At 47.7% G+C, this 22,180-nt stretch overlaps 1 protein-coding gene across 2 annotated transcripts in view; it reads right to left on the bottom strand.

The window, feature by feature from the left end:
* Window positions 1-1,637: 1,637 nt before the first annotated feature.
* Window positions 1,638-22,180, bottom strand: part of NEURL1B (neuralized E3 ubiquitin protein ligase 1B) — a 136,341-nt gene continuing 115,798 nt past the window's right edge. For both annotated transcript variants that reach the window (XM_030504472.1, XM_030504473.1), the window contains exons 2-5: window positions 10,805-11,365; window positions 7,379-8,086; window positions 6,320-6,445; window positions 1,638-5,604 (exon numbers count right to left, since the gene is read on the bottom strand). In XM_030504472.1, the coding sequence (XP_030360332.1) occupies window positions 5,360-5,604; window positions 6,320-6,445; window positions 7,379-8,086; window positions 10,805-11,365 (1,640 nt within the window). In that variant the 3' untranslated portion in view covers window positions 1,638-5,359. The remainder of the gene's footprint in view (window positions 5,605-6,319; window positions 6,446-7,378; window positions 8,087-10,804; window positions 11,366-22,180) is intronic.

Here is a 22,180-nt window from a genome sequence, read left to right as displayed (position 1 = left end):
AGATAGATGTAGCCGTGTAAATGCCGTATCTATACTTTCACCATTATGGGGTTGGTTTCTTTTTTAATTCGGTGGGGTTTGGGTTTGGGGTTTTTTTTTAGTGTTTTTGGTTTGGTTTTTTTTTTTTTTTAAAGAAATAAACAGAAACTGCTTGACTGGTTTCAAGCACCCTTGTGAACCTGTGTCTGGCTGGTGTATGTCTGGTGTGCTGCACGACGGCTGTTGTAGATGTGCTCAGGCAAAAGCAGGTATCGGACCCCAGAGCCCAGGTGCCTTCTGGCAGAGGGCTCTGTGTGTGGTTATTTCTCACATGCAGTGCTTGGGAAGGGCTAGGCGAGGAGGGACAAAAAGGACATGGAAGAGCATCTTGCACTGGCTTGGCTCACTGCTGCCCTGCTTGGGACAGGTAAGCCTTTTCCACACTCATTCCCTGGCTTTCAGGTGGCCATAACCCACCTAGTCCATGCAGATCCTGCACAGGGCTGGAGGTTTGGGCATCATTGGGCATTGTTTAGCACTTGATCTGGCAGAGTGCTACGAAGGGGCTTCATCCATTGGAGGCTTGTTTTAGGCTGGTTCTTGCATCCTGGTACCCAGGCTGGCAGGGGAGCTGCGGGTGCAGGGGATGGGAGCAGGCAGTGGTCCTCCATGCTCTCGCCAGGGCTTGGGCCAGGAGCAGATCCTCACACTAATGCTAAGTGTGGTGCAAAGTCTCTTGTGGCCTGAGACCAGCAGTATTAGGCCGTTGGCAGCTTGCAGGGATCAGATCTCTGGATAAACTGAGGCAGCAGAGTTTATAAAAGGGCCTTTTGGCATAAATAGGCATTGTCGGGCTCCTTCGCCACCTGCGGCTTGTGAGGTTTTTCATGCAAACACTTAACTGTGGCTGTGTTCTTGCCAGGGCAGAGTTATGAATGAATTCTTCCACCCTGCTTTAGACCACGTCTGAGGCTGCCTGGCTGGTGTCTGGCTTCAGCTGGTCACATTTAGAGATATAAACAGCGTAGAGAGCAGCCTTCTGCTGGCCTCTGCTTGTGAAAAAAAGTGCCAGGCATTGCAACAAACCAAACAACAAAAAAAACCCAAAATAAAATAACCCCCTAAAAAAAAAACCAACAACAAAACAAACAAAAATTAAAAAAAAAGAAAAAAAAAACAGAAAAAAGATGACAAGAAGAAATGAAAAAGCAGCCATCCTGTCTGCGCCTGCATCCCCTTCCCTGGCCAGCCACCGGCGTCCCCAGCAAGGCCACAGAAGCAGGGCGAGGCTGGCAGCTGCCTTGCTTGGGATAGTGCAGGTTGGATGAGGAATTTGGGGCACTGGGAGAGGGCATTGCCACAGGACACCCTGCTTTAGTGCAGTGGGCAGCCCAACTGTCAAGGTTTTGCAAGGTTAAATGAGCCAGGAATCCCCCCTACCCTGCCCATCAAGGGACCGCGCAGCCACTGTGCAGTGTCCTCTCAGGAGCAATGCAAAGCTCATGCAAGGTATTTGAAGTGCCTAACATTAATTCTTCTGAAGCAGAGGTACCTGAGCTGAACAGAGGTGCCCTGCCTCTGTGCATTAATAGTGCCACGCTTTGGAAATAAAGGATTTACTCACCCTCCAGGTCAAAACACTTTTAAACGTCCGGGAGCACGCTTTACAAGCCAAAGTTTTATTTGTTTCATAAACAAGTAAAATTATATTAATGTAAAACAGATAAATGGACAAAAGTAAAACACACAGCACTGAACACAACGCTATAGAGCACTGACATGTAGAAGTGCAGTTCCCTCCCTCGTGCGATGCCCTCCCACCCCCCCAGGTCCCCCAAATGATTTGCTTGAAAAGCCTAATACAGAGGTCCAAAATCTGATTCAGCTTCAACATGATGTACAGGTCACAGTACTGAATCATAAAGGTAACAACAGGAGAGTAACTTTCTCAGAAAGGGGGAAGGTAAAAGAGTTTCCCCCATCTCTTCTTTTTCTTTCTTCCTTTTGTAAATTTTTAAACAAATAGGTTAGGAGGAGGGGGGGGCAGAATCCATGGAAATAAAACACTTTTTCACTCCAATATATATATAAAAAAGCAGGATTCTCAGTGAACACAAAATTCTATAAAACTACCATTGATCTGTGTTATTTTTCTCCCCCTGGATACTTTTTTTTTTTCTTTTTAAAATTTGCTTTAAAAAGGATAAAAAGTGCACGGACACCCTTATAAGGCACAAACAGATCTTCTGTACAAATCATATATCATTGGACTGTTTAAAAAAAATAGCAATACAAGTACTAACAATTAAATCTGTAAGAGGCTACCTTTTCCTGGAAATCCTTTTGTTAAGAGGCCTATTCTGGAACATTCCTGGTGCTCTCGGACAGGCAGGGCGACACGTCCACTGCTCTCACATCCCGCTTGCTGCATGGCCACGCTCTGAACCCTCACTGAGCTGCCTCCCTTGCTTGTCCCACTGGATGCTGCCCTTCTGGAAATGGGACTCGGCTGCTACAGCAAAAATACAACCTTTGCAATGTGTCCTGAGCAGCTCAGACACAGCCTGGGGTGGATTCAGTATTTCTCCTTGCTGGATTTAAGCACAAAAAAGGAAAGAAAGCTACACCAAGAAAACGCCACCCCAGGCATGCAACTAGCCCCATTCACTGAGGACCTGAAGTGTCAGCCAAGCACATGGGCTCTGTCCTGCTCGTGCACCCCCTGAAAGGGACCAGACACCCCTGAAACCAGGACAGCAGCCCCAGGGATGGCCTCAGGCATTTGCTAGCTCAGACCAGCCCCAAGCTAGCATCATTCACTGTGGATTCAGACAACTTCCATTAAATTCCTCATCATGCAAAGGCTTCCCACTGCAGCCTGCTCACCAGGCAGGTGCCAACCCAACCTGGCCTTACGTCCCACGCTCACATACTTTGCTGTCATCGTGCTTAGTGCTGTGCCCACTGACCACAGCTAGACCGCGATCTGCCATCGACATGACCAGGGAGGTCTCTGTGAAGGCAATGCCTGTGGTCCCCGGGCAAAGGGGCTGGACAAAGCTCCAGCTTGGAAAGCTGCCCTCGCTGCCACCTTTTGCTAAGGTGTAAGTGAACTCATGCCACAGCTGCAGTGCCAGTGGCTCTGCTGAGGGCTGGGCACGCTCGGCAGCGTCACGGCCAGTGGCATGAACCGAGTTTCCCTAAAGGGCTCTGGAAAGCCAGCAGGCTCTCGTGCCAATGCAGCAGGGCAATGGGTAAGGGATCTCACCCTACAGCAGCCTCTCATTTATACACGGAATTAAAATGTTATTTAGCTCTTCAAGATAAAAAAAAACCCAAAGGTTTTCTCCATGCCCTGTGAGCTGGCAGCCACAGCCGCTGCGGGAGGAGGATGAGCTGCTCCTCAGTGTGCCCTCCTGATGGTGGAGCAGGGCTGAGATGGGGCAAAGTGCCGGTCAGTAACAAGTGCTGCACTGGTGGTACCACCAACCACCGGCACTGCGAGAGACGGCAGCGCACCCATGGCTACGGCATCTTGGAGGAGAGAGTAAATGGCAAGGCAAGGTGACAGACACCAACGATGTCAGGCTGCCCCTCTGGGCCCAGAAACCCTGAATATACAGGGGTTGCTATTCTCTTTTTCCTTTTTTTTTTTGGACAAAAATGCAGTAATTGCACCTTTCTGAAGAAAGCTGTTTCTATGCACTTGGTGGCACATGGTCACCGAGCTAGAACAACACCAGCCCCTCTCTTATCTTACCACTTGCATCCTCTCTCTTCCCCTCTTTACAAACCTGGACCAGTTGGAGACCAACCAGGCGCAGGCTGAAGGACTGGACAGGAGCCATGCAAGTGGGCAGAGGATGGAAAATAGAGGGTAGCTCCTACAGGAGTAGCAGGAAAGACACCAAGCTCCTCAAACCAGCACCAATACTGCATACTCAGATGCTCAACCAGCTCATCCAGGTTGCTGCTGCTTGTAGCTAATATCACAGCTGAAACCCATTTACCTTTTAAGTCCCAACATCTACTAATAGTCCCAGAGCCCTTTCCATTCCTCTTCCCAAGTACAGCCAAGTGAGAGAAATTCCTGTTCATCTCAGCAAGTTCTCAACTACTGTTGGGACCTAGTGTCTGGACAGCTGGGAGCTGTGCTGGGAAACCTGGAAAGGCATGAGAAAGAGCAGGTAAAATCAGCAGATACACAGTCCCTAGAAAAAAGGTAAGCCTGCTGGGACTGGGACAGAAATCGGTTTCTCACCACGGGCTCCAAAAAGTCCCTGTGGTGGGCAGGAGGAAGGCTGAGCCCTGCTGCGGCGCTGGCAGCAGGGGAAGGGCTAAAGGAGGTGAGCCAGGCAGGATGGTGTGAGATGGCAGCTACACCACCTGCAAAGAGGAGCAGAGGAAAACGCAGGCGTGTGTGCCTGGAGGTGACAAACACCATCACTGCAGATGATGGTAGCCCTGCGCTTTTTCTAAGCCAGGATTGCAGTGTGCCCATCCAAACGCCCCTCTCATCCGCAGGCTGCAATTTATGGCTTCAGCAGCCAGCCATACGGCAGTGCCTGAACAGCACATTGCTGCTGGTCACTGCTCCATCACTGCTGCTGCAGCAGCTGGGGCTCTCAGTGGGCTCATGCTCCTCACCGCTACCCTGTGGCTGCTCCATGGGTCTCAGCCTCCCTGGCCAAAAGTCCCTGCTCTGCCACAGAAAAGCAAAAGCTGCTTTATCTAAGCTGCTTTATCTAAAGCCAGACCAGCTTCTCTACATGCCCCAGAAGCCTGCTCAAGGCGGGCAAAACCCAAACAAGAGAGAATCTGTCTGTGCTACTATTTTGGCCTCGGCTAATTCCCCTTACACGGGTGAACATGACATTTCCAGATCAGTTTTGTCCACTTTGAACCCTCCCACTGGGCCTTGTCCTAATTTTATCCCACCACAGCGCAAGCATCTGGCAACAGCCCAGAGGTGTTGGGGTTTTGGGGTTGGGAAGCCCAGTGGCACCCAGCACTGACCAAGTAAGTGGCAACCTCCCCTTCCCAACACGCACCACAGCAAGAGCCTCCTCCCCCAGAGGAGGAGGCAAAAAAAGAGCCTTTGCACAGGAAATTTCTCATTTGCAGCTGGGTCGGATCCAGACCGCGATTCCCCAGATTCACCCATGGGCACACAGCCTGGCCGGCATGGCAGCCGTGCCTTTGGGCCCCACGTGATCCTCAGCTCAATTTGATCCCTGAATTGTGCCCTACCAGTCAAATAAGGAAACACAGATAACGAGCCACTTGATAACGACTGACCAGCACGATAACCCATAAGCAGGGACGGAAAGGCATGGTTACTGCTAGCGGCGTTCCCCCTTCCTACCGCCCGAGCCGGGCGCTACGGGCGGTATATCTTAATAACATCTTTGATGACCCGTCGGCAGATTGGGCAGCAGGCATTGAGCTGCTTCTTCAGCTTAAGACCGCAGGTGTTGCAGAGGCACATGTGTCCGCAGGTGTAGATCACCGTGTCCACCTCGCTGTCAAAGCAAACGGTGCACTCCCCATTCTTGCTGCTTGATGGCTCCGGAGGGGGGAAAACGGGAGAGATGGGGGGGCTCAGAGGGGAGCTGGGAGCAGTCACTGTGAAAGAGAAGGAAGGAATGAGATCATTTAGTCACCAGAATGGTGCAAGTCTGACACTGTACAATAAACACTCAAGTCAATTTGTAAGGCTCTTCCTTCCTTAGTCATTGCCTGGTTCATTTGGCCAAACAAATCCCAGCATATCCTAATTGGTAGCACAGGTACAGCCCTGGGCAGAGCTTGCCTTCCCTTTCCTACAGACGGGGCAAGCACAGCTCACCTGGGCTTCCCCAAGTAGGGCTGTGATTTTGCACACCCATTTCATGGTGTGAGTGTGCAGAGCTCCACTCTTCCCAAAGGAGCCATGCTCCAAGCAGGGTGCTCCTGCATCTCACCAGCCATGCTGGGTGGTGGCAGCACATACTTGAGACCCAAACACCAGCATGTGAGCGGTTATGTGGGCATCGCTCTGTCAGTGGAGCCCTGGCAGTGCAGAAAGCAGTGGTCTGGGTGCTGGAAGACCCCCAGACATAATACCGCACTCCCAACAACTGCAGCACTGCTGCTACAGCAAGGGCAGCCCTGCAGGGACCACTTTCAGAAGCAACATGCAGCCATGAAAATCTTCCCACCACTTTGTTTCCTTCCAATTATTTCTGTTGGCCTTGCAGGAGATGTAACATCTCCCCCACAACCTTGCCCTGCTGCCTCGTGTAGCCCCAGCACCATCTGTCCACTCGGATCCCTGTCTTGGCACATGGGTTCTCCTTACCCAATGATGACTCTGAAGCAGATGACGACCTGTTCACACTGAAGGCCATGTCCGAGTCGCTGTCATACTGTGAGCCACCAGGTGATCCTGAGGGAGAGACGGTCACTGGGCTGGACTGCACAGTGCCTGCAAACACAGGAGAGAGCTGAGCCCACTGCGGCGCCAATGGACACCCAAAGCCCAGCTAAATGCCCCTCAGCTTGGTGAGCTGCTCCCACTCCATGTGGGCAGGGTGCTTTAGGGTAAATCCCAGCTGCTGGGTTAAGTGCTACCCCTTAGTTATGATGCAGGTGCGTGATTTTGGATGTGACCTCCAGGGCCTGGACCTCACTATGCCATTGTACAATGTCTGATCAGTGCTTCAGTAAAGCGAGCACCAGGTTATCTGACAGCCATTGTTTAAGGTGTAAAGTCCTGATCTCTCCAGTAGCAGTGGCCTCTAGCTACCACCGTCTCAGTGGCAGCTAGGAAAGGGCATTGCTTTAAATGAGAAAAACCTGATTTACAAAGTCATCACCATCTGCTTTTCTGATAGAATCCTTAACAAGAGGAAAGCACTGTAACTAGTCACCAGCAACAGATCAAAATCGAAACTACATCTAATACTCAAGCTGTGGCAGTGCTTGAGGAGTGATTACCATCTATCAGCAGCACACGTGATTAAACCAGAGCTGTGCTCACAAAAATCATTGCCCTTACCAAGGCAGGAGTTTAATACCTGTTGGCTGGAACAGTGGGTTTATAAGGAATCCCTTTTAAAAACAAACCATCTGAAAACCAGCTGTGTCCCCGCAGCCATCCCTGCCTGCTGCTTATTTTATCTCTCATGTCTCATCCTTTCCTGGGGTACTTGTATAGGTTGCATACATGCACTTGAGAGCTACCTTGTTTCACGCACCTTAGTTTGCAAACACAAGGTGAGAGCAGGAGCTGCTTCCTCACATCAGTGACCACCTGCTAAAGGGAACACTGTGAATGCAAACCCCTAGCTCCTGTTATGGCCCAGGAAACTTTACCAGCCACGTGCTCCCCAGTATCATTCCATTTGGCTGCACTTACCCAGTATTTTGAGCTGGTTGATTACACCATGGATCGTAAAAAACACCCAGAGAGACTGCGAGGTGTCCACACACATCAGCATCCCTCGGCTGCCTCCATTCACCCCGTGGTGCACCTCCCCGTTTGGCAAGACCATGAAACTGAGAATGTCGCCGTTGTTGAGGACTGGGAACGCTCGGTAAACCACCCAGTACTCCTTGCGGTCCAAGAGAAAGTCTGGATCTGCTGGGAGCTCATTTGTCCGTAAAGTACTCGGATCACAAGAAGTGATGCCGAATGAAAGGGCCCCATAGTATGGCAACCCAAGATGTCCTACTTCCACAAAGAGGCTTTCACCAATGTGCAAAGGCCGGTCAGAAAACACCAAAGTCCTATTGCTTTCTTGCCAGTTGGTGCATGCAACCATGCGGTCCTGAGAAAAGGTGATGTCAGGTCCGCGGGTCGGATGGAATCGCAGGTCTGTGTCCAGGAAGGCTGGGACCCCATGGGCATGCTGCCTCCGGTTTGGGCAACAGGGGATGATGTGGTTGTCTGTCGCAAGTCCTGGTACCCGACTTAGGTTTAGGTTTGCAATTTTGGCCACCACTTGGTTATTCTCCAGTTCGTTGTTATTGAAATTGGCTGAATCGTGGTTGCTCTGAGGAAGGCAAGTGCTGAGACGGGCAGAGCTGAGACGGGCAGTGGTCATGGTCTCTGCAAACATGCTATCTGTGAGATAAACACAGTGATAAAGGACATTAGAGTCAAGATACAATTGCCTACTTTTCTTGTTGCAATTGTTATTATTTCAGCCTAGAGATTATCTGAATTCTGTTCCTCTGAATGGAAAAATAATGGGAAAATTAGCCAGAGGTCAACCACTAATGAAGAGCCAGGAGCAGGCAGCAGGCAGAGAAATAGCTGCATCTTGGCACTGGCTGAGGAAAAACAAGTGTCACGAAGTACCAATGTAATCTGGGAGCTCCTTGCACTGGTGAACTGGGAAAAGCTGTAAAGCAGTGTGATCCTACAGCTTTCTCAGTAGAGGGGTCTAACAGCTTTGAGGTTACTCTGTAAAAGAAGGAAATGTCTTAATATCTTGTTGTCCAAAGGTCTTGTGTGAGCCAAATCCCAAGCACAGTGATGGGAGAAGTTCAAGCATGAATAGTATTCTTTTCACACTCCTTACAGAGGTGCCTAGGCATAGGTGTGTCCAAGAGAGGTCATTTTACCTCTCTTGGATTTCAAGCCTTGTATCTCAGGGGTGTTCACAGAACTGCAGAGATTTTCAGTTGAGAGCTTGTCACAAAATCTACTTGCTGCAAGTGTTACAAAGAAGATTTTTACAGCAGGGAGTTATTTTCTCCTTTGACAGCAAAGGGGAAATCAGGATGCTGACTCCTAATTAATTTCCCAGATTTTCAAGTTGGCCATGCCAGGCTGGGGGAGGATTTAAAGGTGTGTGGAGGTTCAAGTGTGCCCTTCCTTCTACCTCCAGCACTGCCCGGCACAGCTTGGGCACTTCACTCTGAAGGTAAGGCATTAACTAGATGAGCAAAGTCAAAGCACATGGCAGTTAAGAGTGTGTATGAATGAAGCAGACTCCTGGTCTTCCCAAAGATGGAGTGATGGAGTGGGAAGAAGCATCCCAGCTCTAACACCGCCTGCTTCTTGGAGGAGAAAATCACCAGAAGGAAAACCACCCAAATCCATCCAGCAGCTGCAAAGCAGGGGCTGTCTTTGCTCAGAAGCCCATTCAGGAGAGGCCACTGGTGTCAGTTCATGGCTGGACCAGATGCTTCTAGCAAGCACAAGATATTCTGGCAAGAAATACTGCACACAGGAGTAAGATGTTTCCAAGCTTCAGGCTGCTGAAAGATGCATTTTGTGACCTGTGTATTTCACAGCTTTGTCGATTTGCCAAATTTAGTGAAGAAGAGACAAACATGTCTGCTATGACACCACCACATCTATAGCAAGGAGGCTGGGTCCCCTGGTACCACAGCTGAGCATCGCCCTGATTCCTGCAGCAGTTTGTGGGGCTGGGCACTTTGATTAAAAAAATATAAAATTCATATATATATATAAAAATTCATGTAATTCAGAGTACAGGTACCCTCAGACTGAGTGTTCCACTGTGCACACTTGGATGTGGCAGGTAGGTCTGGTGGGAGAGGGGGGGAGAAATAAGCTGCATTTTATTTTTCTAACTACAATCAAATGAGGAAGAAGGACCACTCTGTATTGGTCAGAAGCAGCTGCACTGGCCAATACAGCAAATGCTCCTTCACCTCTATGATGAGTACCAGAGGCTGGAGTGTGTCATAATTGCAATTACAGGATAAGCTGCTGGTAAGGTTTAATTACATATGTGAGGCAGAGCAGGCAGGGCAAAGTGTTGTTTATGTGTAGCCTTCTCGCCTGTAAAATAATTGGCACCATTCAGAAGAATATGTGATGAAGCTGTCTGCCCACTGGACTAACCATTTCACAGCTTATTGCTGGTGTCTGCTTGGTGTGAGGATAAAGGCACCATCCCCTCGAGCAGGTGCAGTGTAGTTTGGCTGTTAAAACTAAATCAGCTCCTTGGAACCTCTGGGAAATGGCAGCACTCTTGTATTTTAAAAGGATTCCCTGTGGTGTAGACCAGTTCAAAACACTCCATCTAACAGTGAATTCATTTGAAATTTCAGTCCTGTAAAAGTCACAAAAGGAAAGTCATTCCATGGCAATTGGCTCGGTTTGCTGATGGGAACAAATTCATCCCCTCCTGCAGCCCTCCCCAAGGATGGTGCCTGTAAATCAGTCAGGCACCACCTGAATGCAGCAATCTGCTTGGGGGTGAGGGGAGATGTGGCCCGTGGTGGCAAGGATCCCAAGGCACACAGGAGCTCACACTACATTGTCTCATCACTCTTCCGCTGGTGGGTTGCAGCCGGTGCCTTGCAGACATACAGCGATGCCCGTGTGTAAGGGAAGGGTAAGCTGGGTTTCATCTGCAAACACAGCTTGTTAAACTGCCAGCCTAGGTGGGGACCAAGGCCAAAGGTTGAGAGAGGGGCCGGAGAAAAGCACCACAAAACTCTTGGGGAATGGGTGGTAGTTTTCCTGTGGACTAGCAGTACCTGGTAGCTGGGAAAGAACAGGGGAAGCCAGAACTGGTCACCTTTGTCTCCTCAGTCCCTGGGACCTCGCTGTAAAGCAGCACCATGTTTTTCCATGCCATAGCACCATATTTAGCTCAGAAAAAGCTGGGTAAAGTTACATGTAAAGATTTTCATTTATCCCTTCACGTGGCTGCTACAATGCACAGCCTTAGGAATTTCCATCACTGACATCTCTGAAATATATTGCTTTCTGGATCCCCACTGCTGGCAAAAGAAAAATGATTAATTTGAGGTACAAAACCAACAGAAGAGCAACCCACGGGCCAAAACACACACTTACCTAGTATTTGCACTTCATGGGTAATTCCATAGACGTCTATGAGTGCCCAGAGGGGACCGGAAACTTTAATACCACAGTGAAACAATATTGGCTCCTCATCATTAATACTGTAGAAGACTCTCCCATGACGGTCAACCCAGAAGGCCAAGATATTGTCTCTCACAGCAAACCTCTCCGGCAAAGCTTTGGCCCAGTATCCGGGTCGGGTCACCAGGTCTGGACAGGCGTACTTTGGTATCTCGTCAGAGCTCATCTGCGATGGGTCATGAATGGTGAAGCCGAACCGTAGGGCACCACTCCAGCCGTGGTGCACAGCCACCAGCTTCAGCCTGACTTTCTCATAGAGGTGGATGGGCCGGTTGGTGAAGGTGACTCCATTGCAGAAACTGTTCCTCCGCGTGGCCTTGCGGGAGTGAGCATCCAGACGCACGTTCTTGCCTTTGGCTTGGGAATGGAAACGCGGCGGCTCCGTGATAGCAAGGACCGAGCGTCTCTCATGGCTGCTGTTGGGCAAGCTGTAGTAGGGACGGCTGGAGACGGAGCGGGTCTGGTGGCTTGTGTCTGCAAAAGGAGAAACCAGCGGCTCCATCAGAAGTGCTTGACCTGAGCCATATGTTAGCTCAGCCTGGACAACCGCAGGTTGCCGCACGTGCTTTGCATTACTCGCTGGGAACCGCACTATTTAATCTTAACTTGTTGTGCTTGGCCACAATCTGCTCTTTGTTGCAGCAACTGGGCCCTCAGCTTTATGCAAATATAAGGCAAATGTAGCTCTGGGGGCAAAGGTTAGGCAGCTTCCCTTCTACACCCTGCAAAGCTGCATGAAAATGAATATCCTTTTGTTCCCATCAGACGCATCCTATTGCACTCAGAAAGGCTTAACACTTGTGACTGTGGCTCTGAGTTTCCTATTTGCAATGCATGTGCTGCTAAATCACCAGCTGGTGGCCAGAGTAATACTGCGACTGGAGGCTGTTAAGATCGGAGGTGCTCAAAATGAGCATGGATGTAGGATGCTGATTTTTGTGGGACATTCAGCCATTCTCTGTCCCTTAATTTTGTAACGATGAACAGGGGCTTTTGAACAACAAAAATAAACCAAGACATTTAGCAGCTGGAACACTACCTCTGCATCACCAGACTGTTCTTCCAAAACTTCCAGCCGAGGCCCTGGTTCAGCTATCAGATGCAACTGGCACATTAAGGAACATTTCATCCTGCAAAGCCTTGCCTTTACACAGAACCTCCCGTTTGAGCTCAAAGCACTTTATAAATGATGATTGTTTTCAGCTTCACAGCACCACAGATGGCACAGAAATCCTGCCATCTCCGTTTTACAGATGGGAGAAGAATTTATGGGTGAGATCTTGCAGCATTTAAAGTCAATAACAATTTCGAGACCAATTTCAAGAAAAGCAGATTTGAGGCCTAAAGTGAAGTTCACACAAGCGTGAAGCAGAAACGAAAAAAGCTCAACTTTTCATCTTAAGCCTTAGCTATAAGTTCCCTGAAGAGGAGGCAATTTCTTCTGCATACCCTGTACACATGGGGTCTTGCTCCAGGACCTGGGCTCCCATGACCACCACCGTGGTATCACAGGCACTTTGATCTCCCCATTTCCCACCTACTCCAGCACTCCTCCTCTTTGGAGACTTTGAAAGCAAAAATGGAAGGCATCCTGAGTGCTCAAAGTCATCCTGTTAAATATAAACCTGCACACACTTATTTTGAAATGCTTTGCCACGTTTGAAGCTTTAGAAGCTGTCTGCCCGGCCCTTCCTTCAAGCTGCTTCCTCCTGTGTGTAATCCCTGGTTTTGCATCGTGACAAGGGAAGGATTTTCTGATGCTTTCCTCTTTTGGAAAGAAACAGCAGAAGATGCCGGGAGCTCAGCTGGAAAGCGAGCTGCAGTTTTATTGCAGCTTTTATTGCAAGCAAATACCAGGTAGGGCAGCAAGACGCTGGGACTTGCATTCATGTCTGCACTACTAGAAGCTCTAAGCAACCGCTGCCTTCGCGAATGCAGATGAGGGGTAGCATGCAAGATCTGAACACAGGATTAGCCCTTGAAATCAAACATCTGCAACAGGAGTCAGAGCTACAACAGCAGGAAGCTCCTGTTTGCATCAACACAAAAAGGCAATCCTAAATTGTGACAGGCAAACACAGTGGCTAAATAAAAGGTCCTTTGTACCTCTTCATTCATATTGCACGTGACAATTGCTGCGTAGCACAAGGTAATGGTTAACCCTGTCGTACAGTGATGTAAATAAATATATCTTTGTTCTTAACGCCAGTGGGGTGTTTGCTATTTCCATGCCAGGCCCATGAAGGCAGAGTCCTGGAGGAGAACAGGAGTAGAGAAGACTCCTTCGGCTGTTAAGTCCTCTCAGGGTAATCCCCCTGCCCGGCACAGCACCGCCACTCACAGTGGTGTTGCTACCCAGGCTTCCCCCCATGCTCTCCCAGTGCAGGAGAGGTTTCCTGGGTCTGCGGGGTCAGCCTTGGCCATGCTCACGGGAGATACAGTTATTTCTTTTGGGTATTCCCAGGAGAAATCTAATTTCTTGTCTCCTAAAGAGCTAAAATGCAGAAGATGGCTGCTCTCAGCACAGACCCACCTGCAGCTCATGTGGGTGCTGCTCCATGTGTCTGCCTGGAAATGTTCCCGACAAATGATGCTGCTGCAGAGGAAATAGGCTTTGGGGTTTCCTTAGCAGAGAGAGGCATGACGGCACAAACCCAGCCAGCATGTAGCACTGGGTGAGTGACCCTGAGCAGCGAGGGGTGAATCCTCTCCTGGTCACACTTCCCCATGTCGGCTCCCTGTTTTACATCTGGATTCACAGAGCCTTTGTGCTGTCCAGCTGGGACATGCGTTAAGCAAAGCTACCGATGGGTGCTGCTGGGCAACAGTCTCACCATGCAGAGAAGCCATCCATTGAGCTGAATTATTTTTCTAAAATGGTTGAAAACAACTTCCCTGTGAAAGTGAGTGCCCCGGCCTCAGTGTCCCTGCGTTGGCCAGGAGGAGGAAGGAGGGAAGAGGACTTTTGTTCTCCTCTCTGCTATCACAAGAAACCCCTGCTTTCCACTCCCTGTGCAGCACCAGCCTTCCTCCCACATCGACCTGCTGGAGAAAAGACCTGTGTAAAGACAGAGCACGGCGGGATGTGATGCCTCCGGCACAGCTCCCGGGCAGGTACTTCCCACACCGCCTTCGGAAAGAACGGGGGACCGAGGTGGGAGTGACAGTGCCAGCAGCACAACTGCCAGAAGAGCAATGACACAGACACCCACTTCAAACACAGCTTTGGGTCCATCCTGCCAGAGAGGAACTTGGGGCCAGGGTTTGGCTTTGTTTTGTTTTGGGTTTATTTTGAAAACAGGAAAGCATATTGTGGCTAAACAATAGGAAAGTCCCCAGAAGGAAATGAATGGATAATTTATTTATAATGCCGTTCCCCCTCACATGAACACCTGCCGGTTGCCACCAGGAATAAAACCTGACATAACCCAAGGCAGCGGAGGCAGAGCTTTCCCACTGAAACACGCCTGAAGCTGAGCTTGGGCACGTGCTTTACTCATTATGTTCTGCCGGGGACTAGGCAAGCCCAACAGGATGTTTGTGCCTTTGAATTGCCCTAATTTGCAGCTCTGCTTCCATAGTTTGGATCACATTTCAGTTCCTCTACCACTTCTCCCAAACCCTCCCGTCTGTATTCCTGCCCAAAAGACCGTCAGTGGGATAATGACAGCCAAGCTTGTGGCAGAAACATCACCTTACCCAAGGGTGCCTGATGCCGTGACAGGCAGCTAAGAGCTACGCCAACTCTTCTTTTCAGCTATGAGATTCCCACAAAGCTTTGAGCAAGTAATTTCTTCTCTTTATGCCTCACTTCCCTGCCTCAGAGAGAGTAATAGTATTCCTCCACCTCACAGGAAGCTAAAAGGATTAAAAAATATAAAGTTCTCAAATACTTCAATCCCTGAGCGCTGTAAGCATGCCAGCAGGCTGGCTACATCATCAAACGGGACACAAACCCATTGGGTTTGTGATGTCCTGAGGTCCCATCCAGCATTTTGCTTCTTTTCATTCCAGAGTTTTCCATTTTTCATCCCTATTCTCACTAACTGCAAACATGATGCTTGCAGCATGAGTCCCTCAAACGCATGAGCAGAGCTTCAGCAAATATGAAATAAGCCAGGAAAATGGAAGAAAAAGCTCAACTGAAGGATTAAGGATGGTGTAGGGCTCCTCACTGAAACCTGCAAAGGAAACCCTTTTTGGCAAGGCAGCATTTCCATCCACATCCTTATGGGCAGCACTGAAACAGATTTGGATTATGGGGTTCCATGCTCTCAACTGCAAGTATCTGTCACACATCTGAAACTTCACCTGCTTTCCAAAAGGCCAGCACATTTATTTCTTAGGTTATGCTGACCTTTGGAGAGGTATTTTAACAAACATGCACTTTGCATTTCAAAAAGGTACAGCAGGCAGACCCTGAACAAATCCCACATATTCATCATGGTTCCAGTTCTAAAAATAAACATTTTTTTCATCCATTTGTTCACAGCATCAGGTTTGCTGTGGCACTGAAATCCCACTGACAGCAGCAGACAGCATTCAGCACAAGAGCCCTCTCCACGGCTGCTGCTCTCCGGAGGAGGCTTCTTAGCTGGGGAGTTGACCTTAAGCCATATTGATCCCATCTTCACTTGCCCTGACAAGCCAGGCAGGAATAACACCACAGACAGCCCTAAAACAAGGGAGAAGAGCATAATGTTCAAGGAGACCAGAGCTACAGCAGAGAGCTACAGCGAGGGCAGCCTGATGAAGGAGGAGAGCACTGCCTTCCTGATGTGCCACCAATAAATCCATGGTCTGCATCAAAAGACATTGCCTGGGTCCCACAGCCCTTTCCTGAGGAACCTCTGCAGGTAAATCCATAACAAAAGGTGCACAGGATCACAAGGCAAGCAAATTACAGGGCACCCAGCTGCCAAACAGAGATGCATACAGGATAAAGCAAGGATGTCAAGGGGACCCTATGTTCACCCCATGGGTGAACAGCTCACAGGAGATAAGAGCTCATCAGCAGGCAACTGGAGCATGGTTTCCCTGTGCTGTTCACAGAAAAGGCTCAAAGGGAGCAGTGTGCAGCCTGAAATCTATCTATTAACACTCGCTGCACAGGAGAAAGGGAATCGACCAAACACGCCCGTGCCTTATCTATATGGCTGCTGCTTTATCTGTAACATTAGAACTTTTTCCTATTACAGTAGATAGTCAGGTCACTTCTGCTGCAACAACCCTGTTGAACATTAAACAAGGCATCTGGAGAGAGGGGGCAGGTGGCTTCTGCTTTGGAACAGGAAAATCCCAACAGGTAGGGACAACAAGGTCAATTTTACTGCACAATCGCAAGCTTGTAGAAACAACCCTCATGGAACAAAAGTCAATCACAGTGGTCCAGTAAAAGCACGGTCCTCGCTGTGCTCATCCCACTGCATCTTTACTGCTGGAGATGATGCAGCCACACATGGGCACAGGGCTGGAGCCTTGCTGGAGGCTGGAAGAAGCAGGCTAGGCTGTTACTGCAGATAACAAACACTAACAGCAACACGAAACAGGATTCTGCTGCGACGCGATCTTATCTTCTGAGAACAAGAGATAAAAATCTGTTCACATATAAATTTAGTGCACTGCCTAGACATCCTTTTTTTTTAATACAGAAAATGTGTCAGGGACCTCTGTGGGAAGCACTGGTGTCGCCTATTTCACGCTCACCAGTGTGAATTTATGAAGTCAGGCTACCGAATCCACTACAAGGCTGCTACAAAAGAATTGGCCTCATTTCTGAACATCCTGCTGGCTCCAACACTGGGAAACTCAACTTTACAATTAATAAATATCTCCCATTTAGATCCCTGTGGTTTGCATGACCAGACTAGAGCCCTGCTTTGATGTAAGGGTCTCCCTGCCCAGTCCTCTAACTTGAGATCGATTTCCAGGGAGTTAAAAACCCTCACATGGTTCACTTGCAACAGTGATACAGAAATTGAGGCATTAAGGGGAGACTGAAAAGCTTGTTGTGAATTGCAGGAAATGTGACATTTTTAAGAGACTAATTTGGGAAGGAGGGAGGAGGAAAGGCAGAAGTTGTTTTTTCATTAAAAGAAGGTGTGTTGTGGCACTGAGGTAACTCTCAGTGCAAAAATCTAATGAACATATAACATTTTTCATTGCAAAACAGTCCAGAAAAATCCCTGGCAGAGAACAGGGACCGACTTTAAGCTCGCAAAATCAAGTTGTGCCTGTCTCCACAAGGATTTTCAAACAAATACCTCTTGCTTCCATGGCTAATGCTTGAAACAAAACATTTTATGGGGGATTTAAAAAAAAATGCTATAATCTATTTCTTTTTCTAGGCAGAGACTAATGACACAATTATGTCTTCTAGGCATTCCTCCATGAAAGCAGAGAGGTATTTGCCAACAGTATTAGGCAAAGTCTTTTGTTCTGATTCTTTTTCTCAAACCAGCAAACATGGGCAATTCCAGCAGGACCTTGGAGTATTTCCAGGCTGCTCCATCCCCTGTATCCCCCCATGTCCTAGGGAAATGAGCTCCTGCATCACTGCTCCTTTCAAATTAAGCCCTTTGCTTGCAGTGGGGAGCTCATATGAAAGCAAAGTTCAACCCATCATTTAAAAGAACGGTTGCCTTGACAAGAAAGCCAACGTCAAGCCTTAGCTCTCCTGGTTAACCACACGTCACATCATGACACCAGCATCAGAGCCAAAAGACAGCAAGTGCAGCTGAAACACCGAGACTGTCTCCAAGATCCACCAGCTGGCTCAAAGCAGAAAATAAACCATGACAGAAGGCCTGCTCCAAGGATGAAAAGTGCTGACAGCAAACCTTCCATGACCTAGAAGTGATCACAGAACCCCAAAGACTATGGAGAGCCAGCGCTCTCCCAGAGCAGGCAGGAATACTCTCCCAAACCACTTCCAGACCTTCTGCTTGACTTTGCTTTTTGGTGGTAAGGGAAATCAAACTTGGCACAAAGAAAGCCAGCGCATGACTCTGATGGTGTAGCATTGTCAGAGCCAAGTGGGGAGCCCTGAACTAAACCCATATGGTCTTGGGGATCAGGCTGTAGAAGCAGGGTCTGCTATTAAGAAATCTGCTGCTGGGCCTGCAAGTACTGGTGAGTCCACCTACGCTCACTTCCGTCTCCCTCTTCCCCCGTCTCTCTCCTGTTGTGCCTCTCGCTGAGCGCATGCATGAATTTTGCTGCAAAGTTGGCCCCATCTTTATTACAGGCTTTTAGTTCTCCTGCATATAAATAGCACTAAGAATATACAGAAGCCAGCGATTAAGCACGGAAAAAAATCTCCTCTCCCCCGTATTATTAGCAAATCTGGGTCAATGAGTCTGCAACTCTAGTAACAAATTCTTAGACTTGGTTAATGAGAGACAGAATGAGAGTGAGCGGGAAAGGGATGGAGAAAAGGCAGGGTTCATGCCATAATCCCTGCTTAAGTCTTTTGGTGCAAGCGATGAAAGCAGCTGCATGATAGATGAGGAACCTTGGAAATGGCATGAATTATTGTAATCTGTTACAGGGCCTCGACACCCGAGTCCACTGGCTCATGTCAGTCAGAGGGCCATGGTCACGAGCCAAAGAGCTTTGAAACATGTCAGGGATTTAAAAGTCATAAAATATAGGATGCAAAACTAGATGAAACTTTTGGCTACTGGCTTAAGATAAAAACATCTTGTCAAAAATAATCAGTCAGTCACTCTTACTATAGCTCTTACTGGAAATTTTGGACCATGTTCTCACTAATATGCCACATATGCAAGACATATGATTTCATACACCAGAAGAGCAAACCTGTGACTCTGACTTGATGTATTATGTTTTTGCAAAATTGTTACCTTCTTTAGAAAGTTAAGTTTAATTCGGGGAGAGCAGAGTGCTGCTCAGCTCACTTTATCTTCTAGTCCTAAACTCAGAGTCCATAGCACAGGTTTGGGAGGTGATCAAAAGCAATGAGAAGTTGACATCTGTTTAAGCAACTCCACAAACGGTTTCTGAAGACTGCTAGGTTGGAAAACTAAGTATTTTCCAAATCTAAATGTTCAGCTTCTCAGTCAGAGATTAGAATATGTATTTTTGTGATTTATTATTTTGACTGTTTTCTAGAAACAGACAATAAAGTGCACCATAAAGCAGAGACTACTTCAGGCTGGAAAGACTGGTCTGGAGGAATGAACTTAGATGGAGACTCAAACATGGGAGGAGAGGAGCAGAGATGCGAGCAGAAATCCTCATGTTCTGGGGCGGTTGGGTTCTGGTTTAATTTACTACATGGGGTCCAATTTCCATGGATTTACAATGCTAAGGCCAACATTCAAGGCTCTCACTTCAACAGTGCTTTGCTGTTATGTCAAGCACCATTTTCTTCGTGCATTTCCCTTTTCCACAGCCTGACTCAAGGACAGTCCCACAGTACATAGAATCATAGAACAGTTCGGGTTCAGGACATCTTTTTCTCTACTGACTGCTCCAGTCCTCAGTGGCTTCAGTGCTCTACAGCATGGCTCAAATATGGATTTTCATGGCATCAAGACAGACACAAAGATATTCTTAACTTTATGGATGCTGTGCCCCTGGGGTCTGTCTCAGAGATCCCTTCCTCCCTGCTCCAGGTCAGCAGCGTTCACTGTTGCAGCAGAGGTGTCAGAGGCAGCCTAACAGCAACCCAAGAGACCCAAAAAACCTGCTGTATTAGTGAGTGCTTCTCATCCCTTGAGTCCTGAGGCCACCACATGTAGCTCTCACTTTGAGGCAGCGAGGGACGCTTCTGTTGTGTCTGCAGGAGGCCCATCATATGTTCAATCACTGCATAGAAAAGGTCCTCATTAGAGTATTTTTCACAGATTAAAAAATAAATATGGGCTGGTCTCCTTACCCCCAGTTCCTCTCCATTCATTAATTCCTCACTTCCAAGACAAGCTTTCCGCTACAGACAGTATAAACAGCTCAGAAATGTTTTTCAGAGCAATGCTTTATGTTAAAAAATGTGGTTCTGACCAGGTGTTTTCCTTTTCCAATCATGACTGTGATTTGTTGAAGAGTTACAAGAATATGTGAGTGCGTAATCACTGACATTGAAATGGTCCATGCCCTCACCCTCTCTCCTCCCTGCCGGAGGAGCACGTAACCACCATTAATGCAAATAGACTCCCTGTTTCCCTTGAACCTCTTTTTTTCTGACCAGCTGTACCAAGTCATCTGCACTGGGGATTTATAAATAGTGACCATGTCATTCCAATGTTAATAGCTTTTAATGAAATTGGAGAATGAAATGCATTCCCTTTTAATATCCTCAGAGCAGCAATTTTGTTCCATCCTATGCTTTCAATACAGGGCTCATGGAAAGAGCTGGAGTTTGGCACATCCTCCCCACTAGCCCATCAATGTGTTGCTTCCAGCACAGACAGGAACAAAAAGAGGGAAAGAATTTTGTTGTCTCCCTGATGCAGGAAACCCACCCATCCCCTAAAGACTGGCAGCGTCACGGCACTGCACCAGGAGGGCAGCTTGTGAAACAGGGAGAAAAAAAGATGTGAAAAGTAATAGTAGTAATTTAGCTTCACTTTTGATGCATTGTTCTTTGTGAAAACACACTAAAAACCGGTGTTTACGTTATCTTCATCCCTCTGAATTTGGACTGTACACAATTTATACTTACGCTCTTCCCACCTCCAAAAAGGATGTCTGGAGAAAGGCCAGTACATAAGATGAGCTGTCAGTGAGCTCCCCAGGTCTGCGTGCACACTGTAATGTACCACTCTACATTGAGCTATACTGCTGGTGACTCGGTGTGGGGTGTGATGCTCCAGCCGAGAAGAGCTGAGCCTGTTTTCCACACTCAGTAAAAACACAAGAAAACTTTCCCATAAGCACAGGAATTGTCCAGCGCCAGGACTACAGAGGAAGAAAAGCTGCAGATGAAGGGTGAGATCAGCACTCAGAGAGATGCTACAGGCGCAGAAAGGAGAGCCTGGCTATTCATCTCTGCCTTCAGCTTTTTCCAAGAAAACCTTATGATAAAAGGAACAAACCTGCTATTTTGCTTTGCCTCAAATTTGTTACAGAAGCCTCTTTTTGTTTTTATCTCCTCTCTTCATAGTGGTTCTAAGTGTCTCTTTCTTTTTCCTCTCCTAATTACAACTTCTCTGTACTCAAAGGACAGGAAAGAATTCAGTTTAAAAGAAAAAACGGTGAAGCTATTTCAGTCTAAACAGGGATAGATAACCAGGGAGACATTAGACTTAATGGTAGCACCCATACAGGGCTTTTGATGTGTCCTAAGGGAGCCACAGAAACATAGGAAAAGGGGAAAAAAGGCCTGTTGGAAGGTGTTCTTTCTAGCAAGCCCTGCTCCCAACATGGTGCAGCATTTTTAAACGTTGTCCACAGTTCCTTTTGTATTTACATACAGTTTAAACAGTGATCTGGCAGCAAGAGGGGAAAATGCTTTGGGAGGAACGCATGGCTGGGGAAGTTAAATAAAGAAGTGGCCAGGTCTTCAATCATCCTATATTTTATATATACAAAGGCTGCGATTCCATTAAGCTTTTCCGAAACAACATGTAAAGAATCCAGAACAGGGCAAAGGGATGGGAATAACTGGTTATAATTAAATCATGGGAAGGGAGCATAGCTCTTCTCCTCTGCCAGGCTATCTTCTCTGAAGGCATCACAAAGGGATTTGTGGTGGTGGTAACCCTAATGGGGTTATAGGGGCTGAGTCCAACCTGCACTGGGCGGGCTGGTGCCTGACGCCAACACTCCCAGCAGGGAGATTTTAATTGTATTAAATACTGGCCAAACTCTCTTTCCAAGTGATCTGAAGGGTTGGTGACTTCACTCAGCTCACATACAGTCCAACCTGTACAATAATATCACACATTTTGTTGGCTGTTTTAGTTAATGTTCAGACAAATAAGCTTTTTCTAAATATAGTACATCTTCAGAAATAAAACCAAAAATCTTTAAAAGAAAAAGAAAAAAATAAAACAAAAAAAGAAGGAAAACACATGTAAGAGTTCTTTGCTGGTCCAGAAACAGAGGAAAATGTTCCACTAAAAAAAGACACATCCCTTTTTCCTTGGTTGAAATTTTTTTAAGTGCATAGTTCTCTGCTAAGCTATGAAGCCAGTCTGAGGTAGGTGGTTGTGCAACACTTGGCTGCTGCATGGCTGAGCTGTGAGATCCTTTTCCATGGTATTTACAGGAATTAATAAGAGGAAACAAGAGCCACTTCAAGACATTAAACTGTCCAAACAAAAG

This window comes from Strigops habroptila, chromosome 12 (assembly GCF_004027225.2).
Source record: "Strigops habroptila isolate Jane chromosome 12, bStrHab1.2.pri, whole genome shotgun sequence".
Taxonomy (NCBI): domain Eukaryota; kingdom Metazoa; phylum Chordata; class Aves; order Psittaciformes; family Psittacidae; genus Strigops; species Strigops habroptila.
This window is presented reverse-complemented; position numbering and strand designations above follow the sequence as displayed.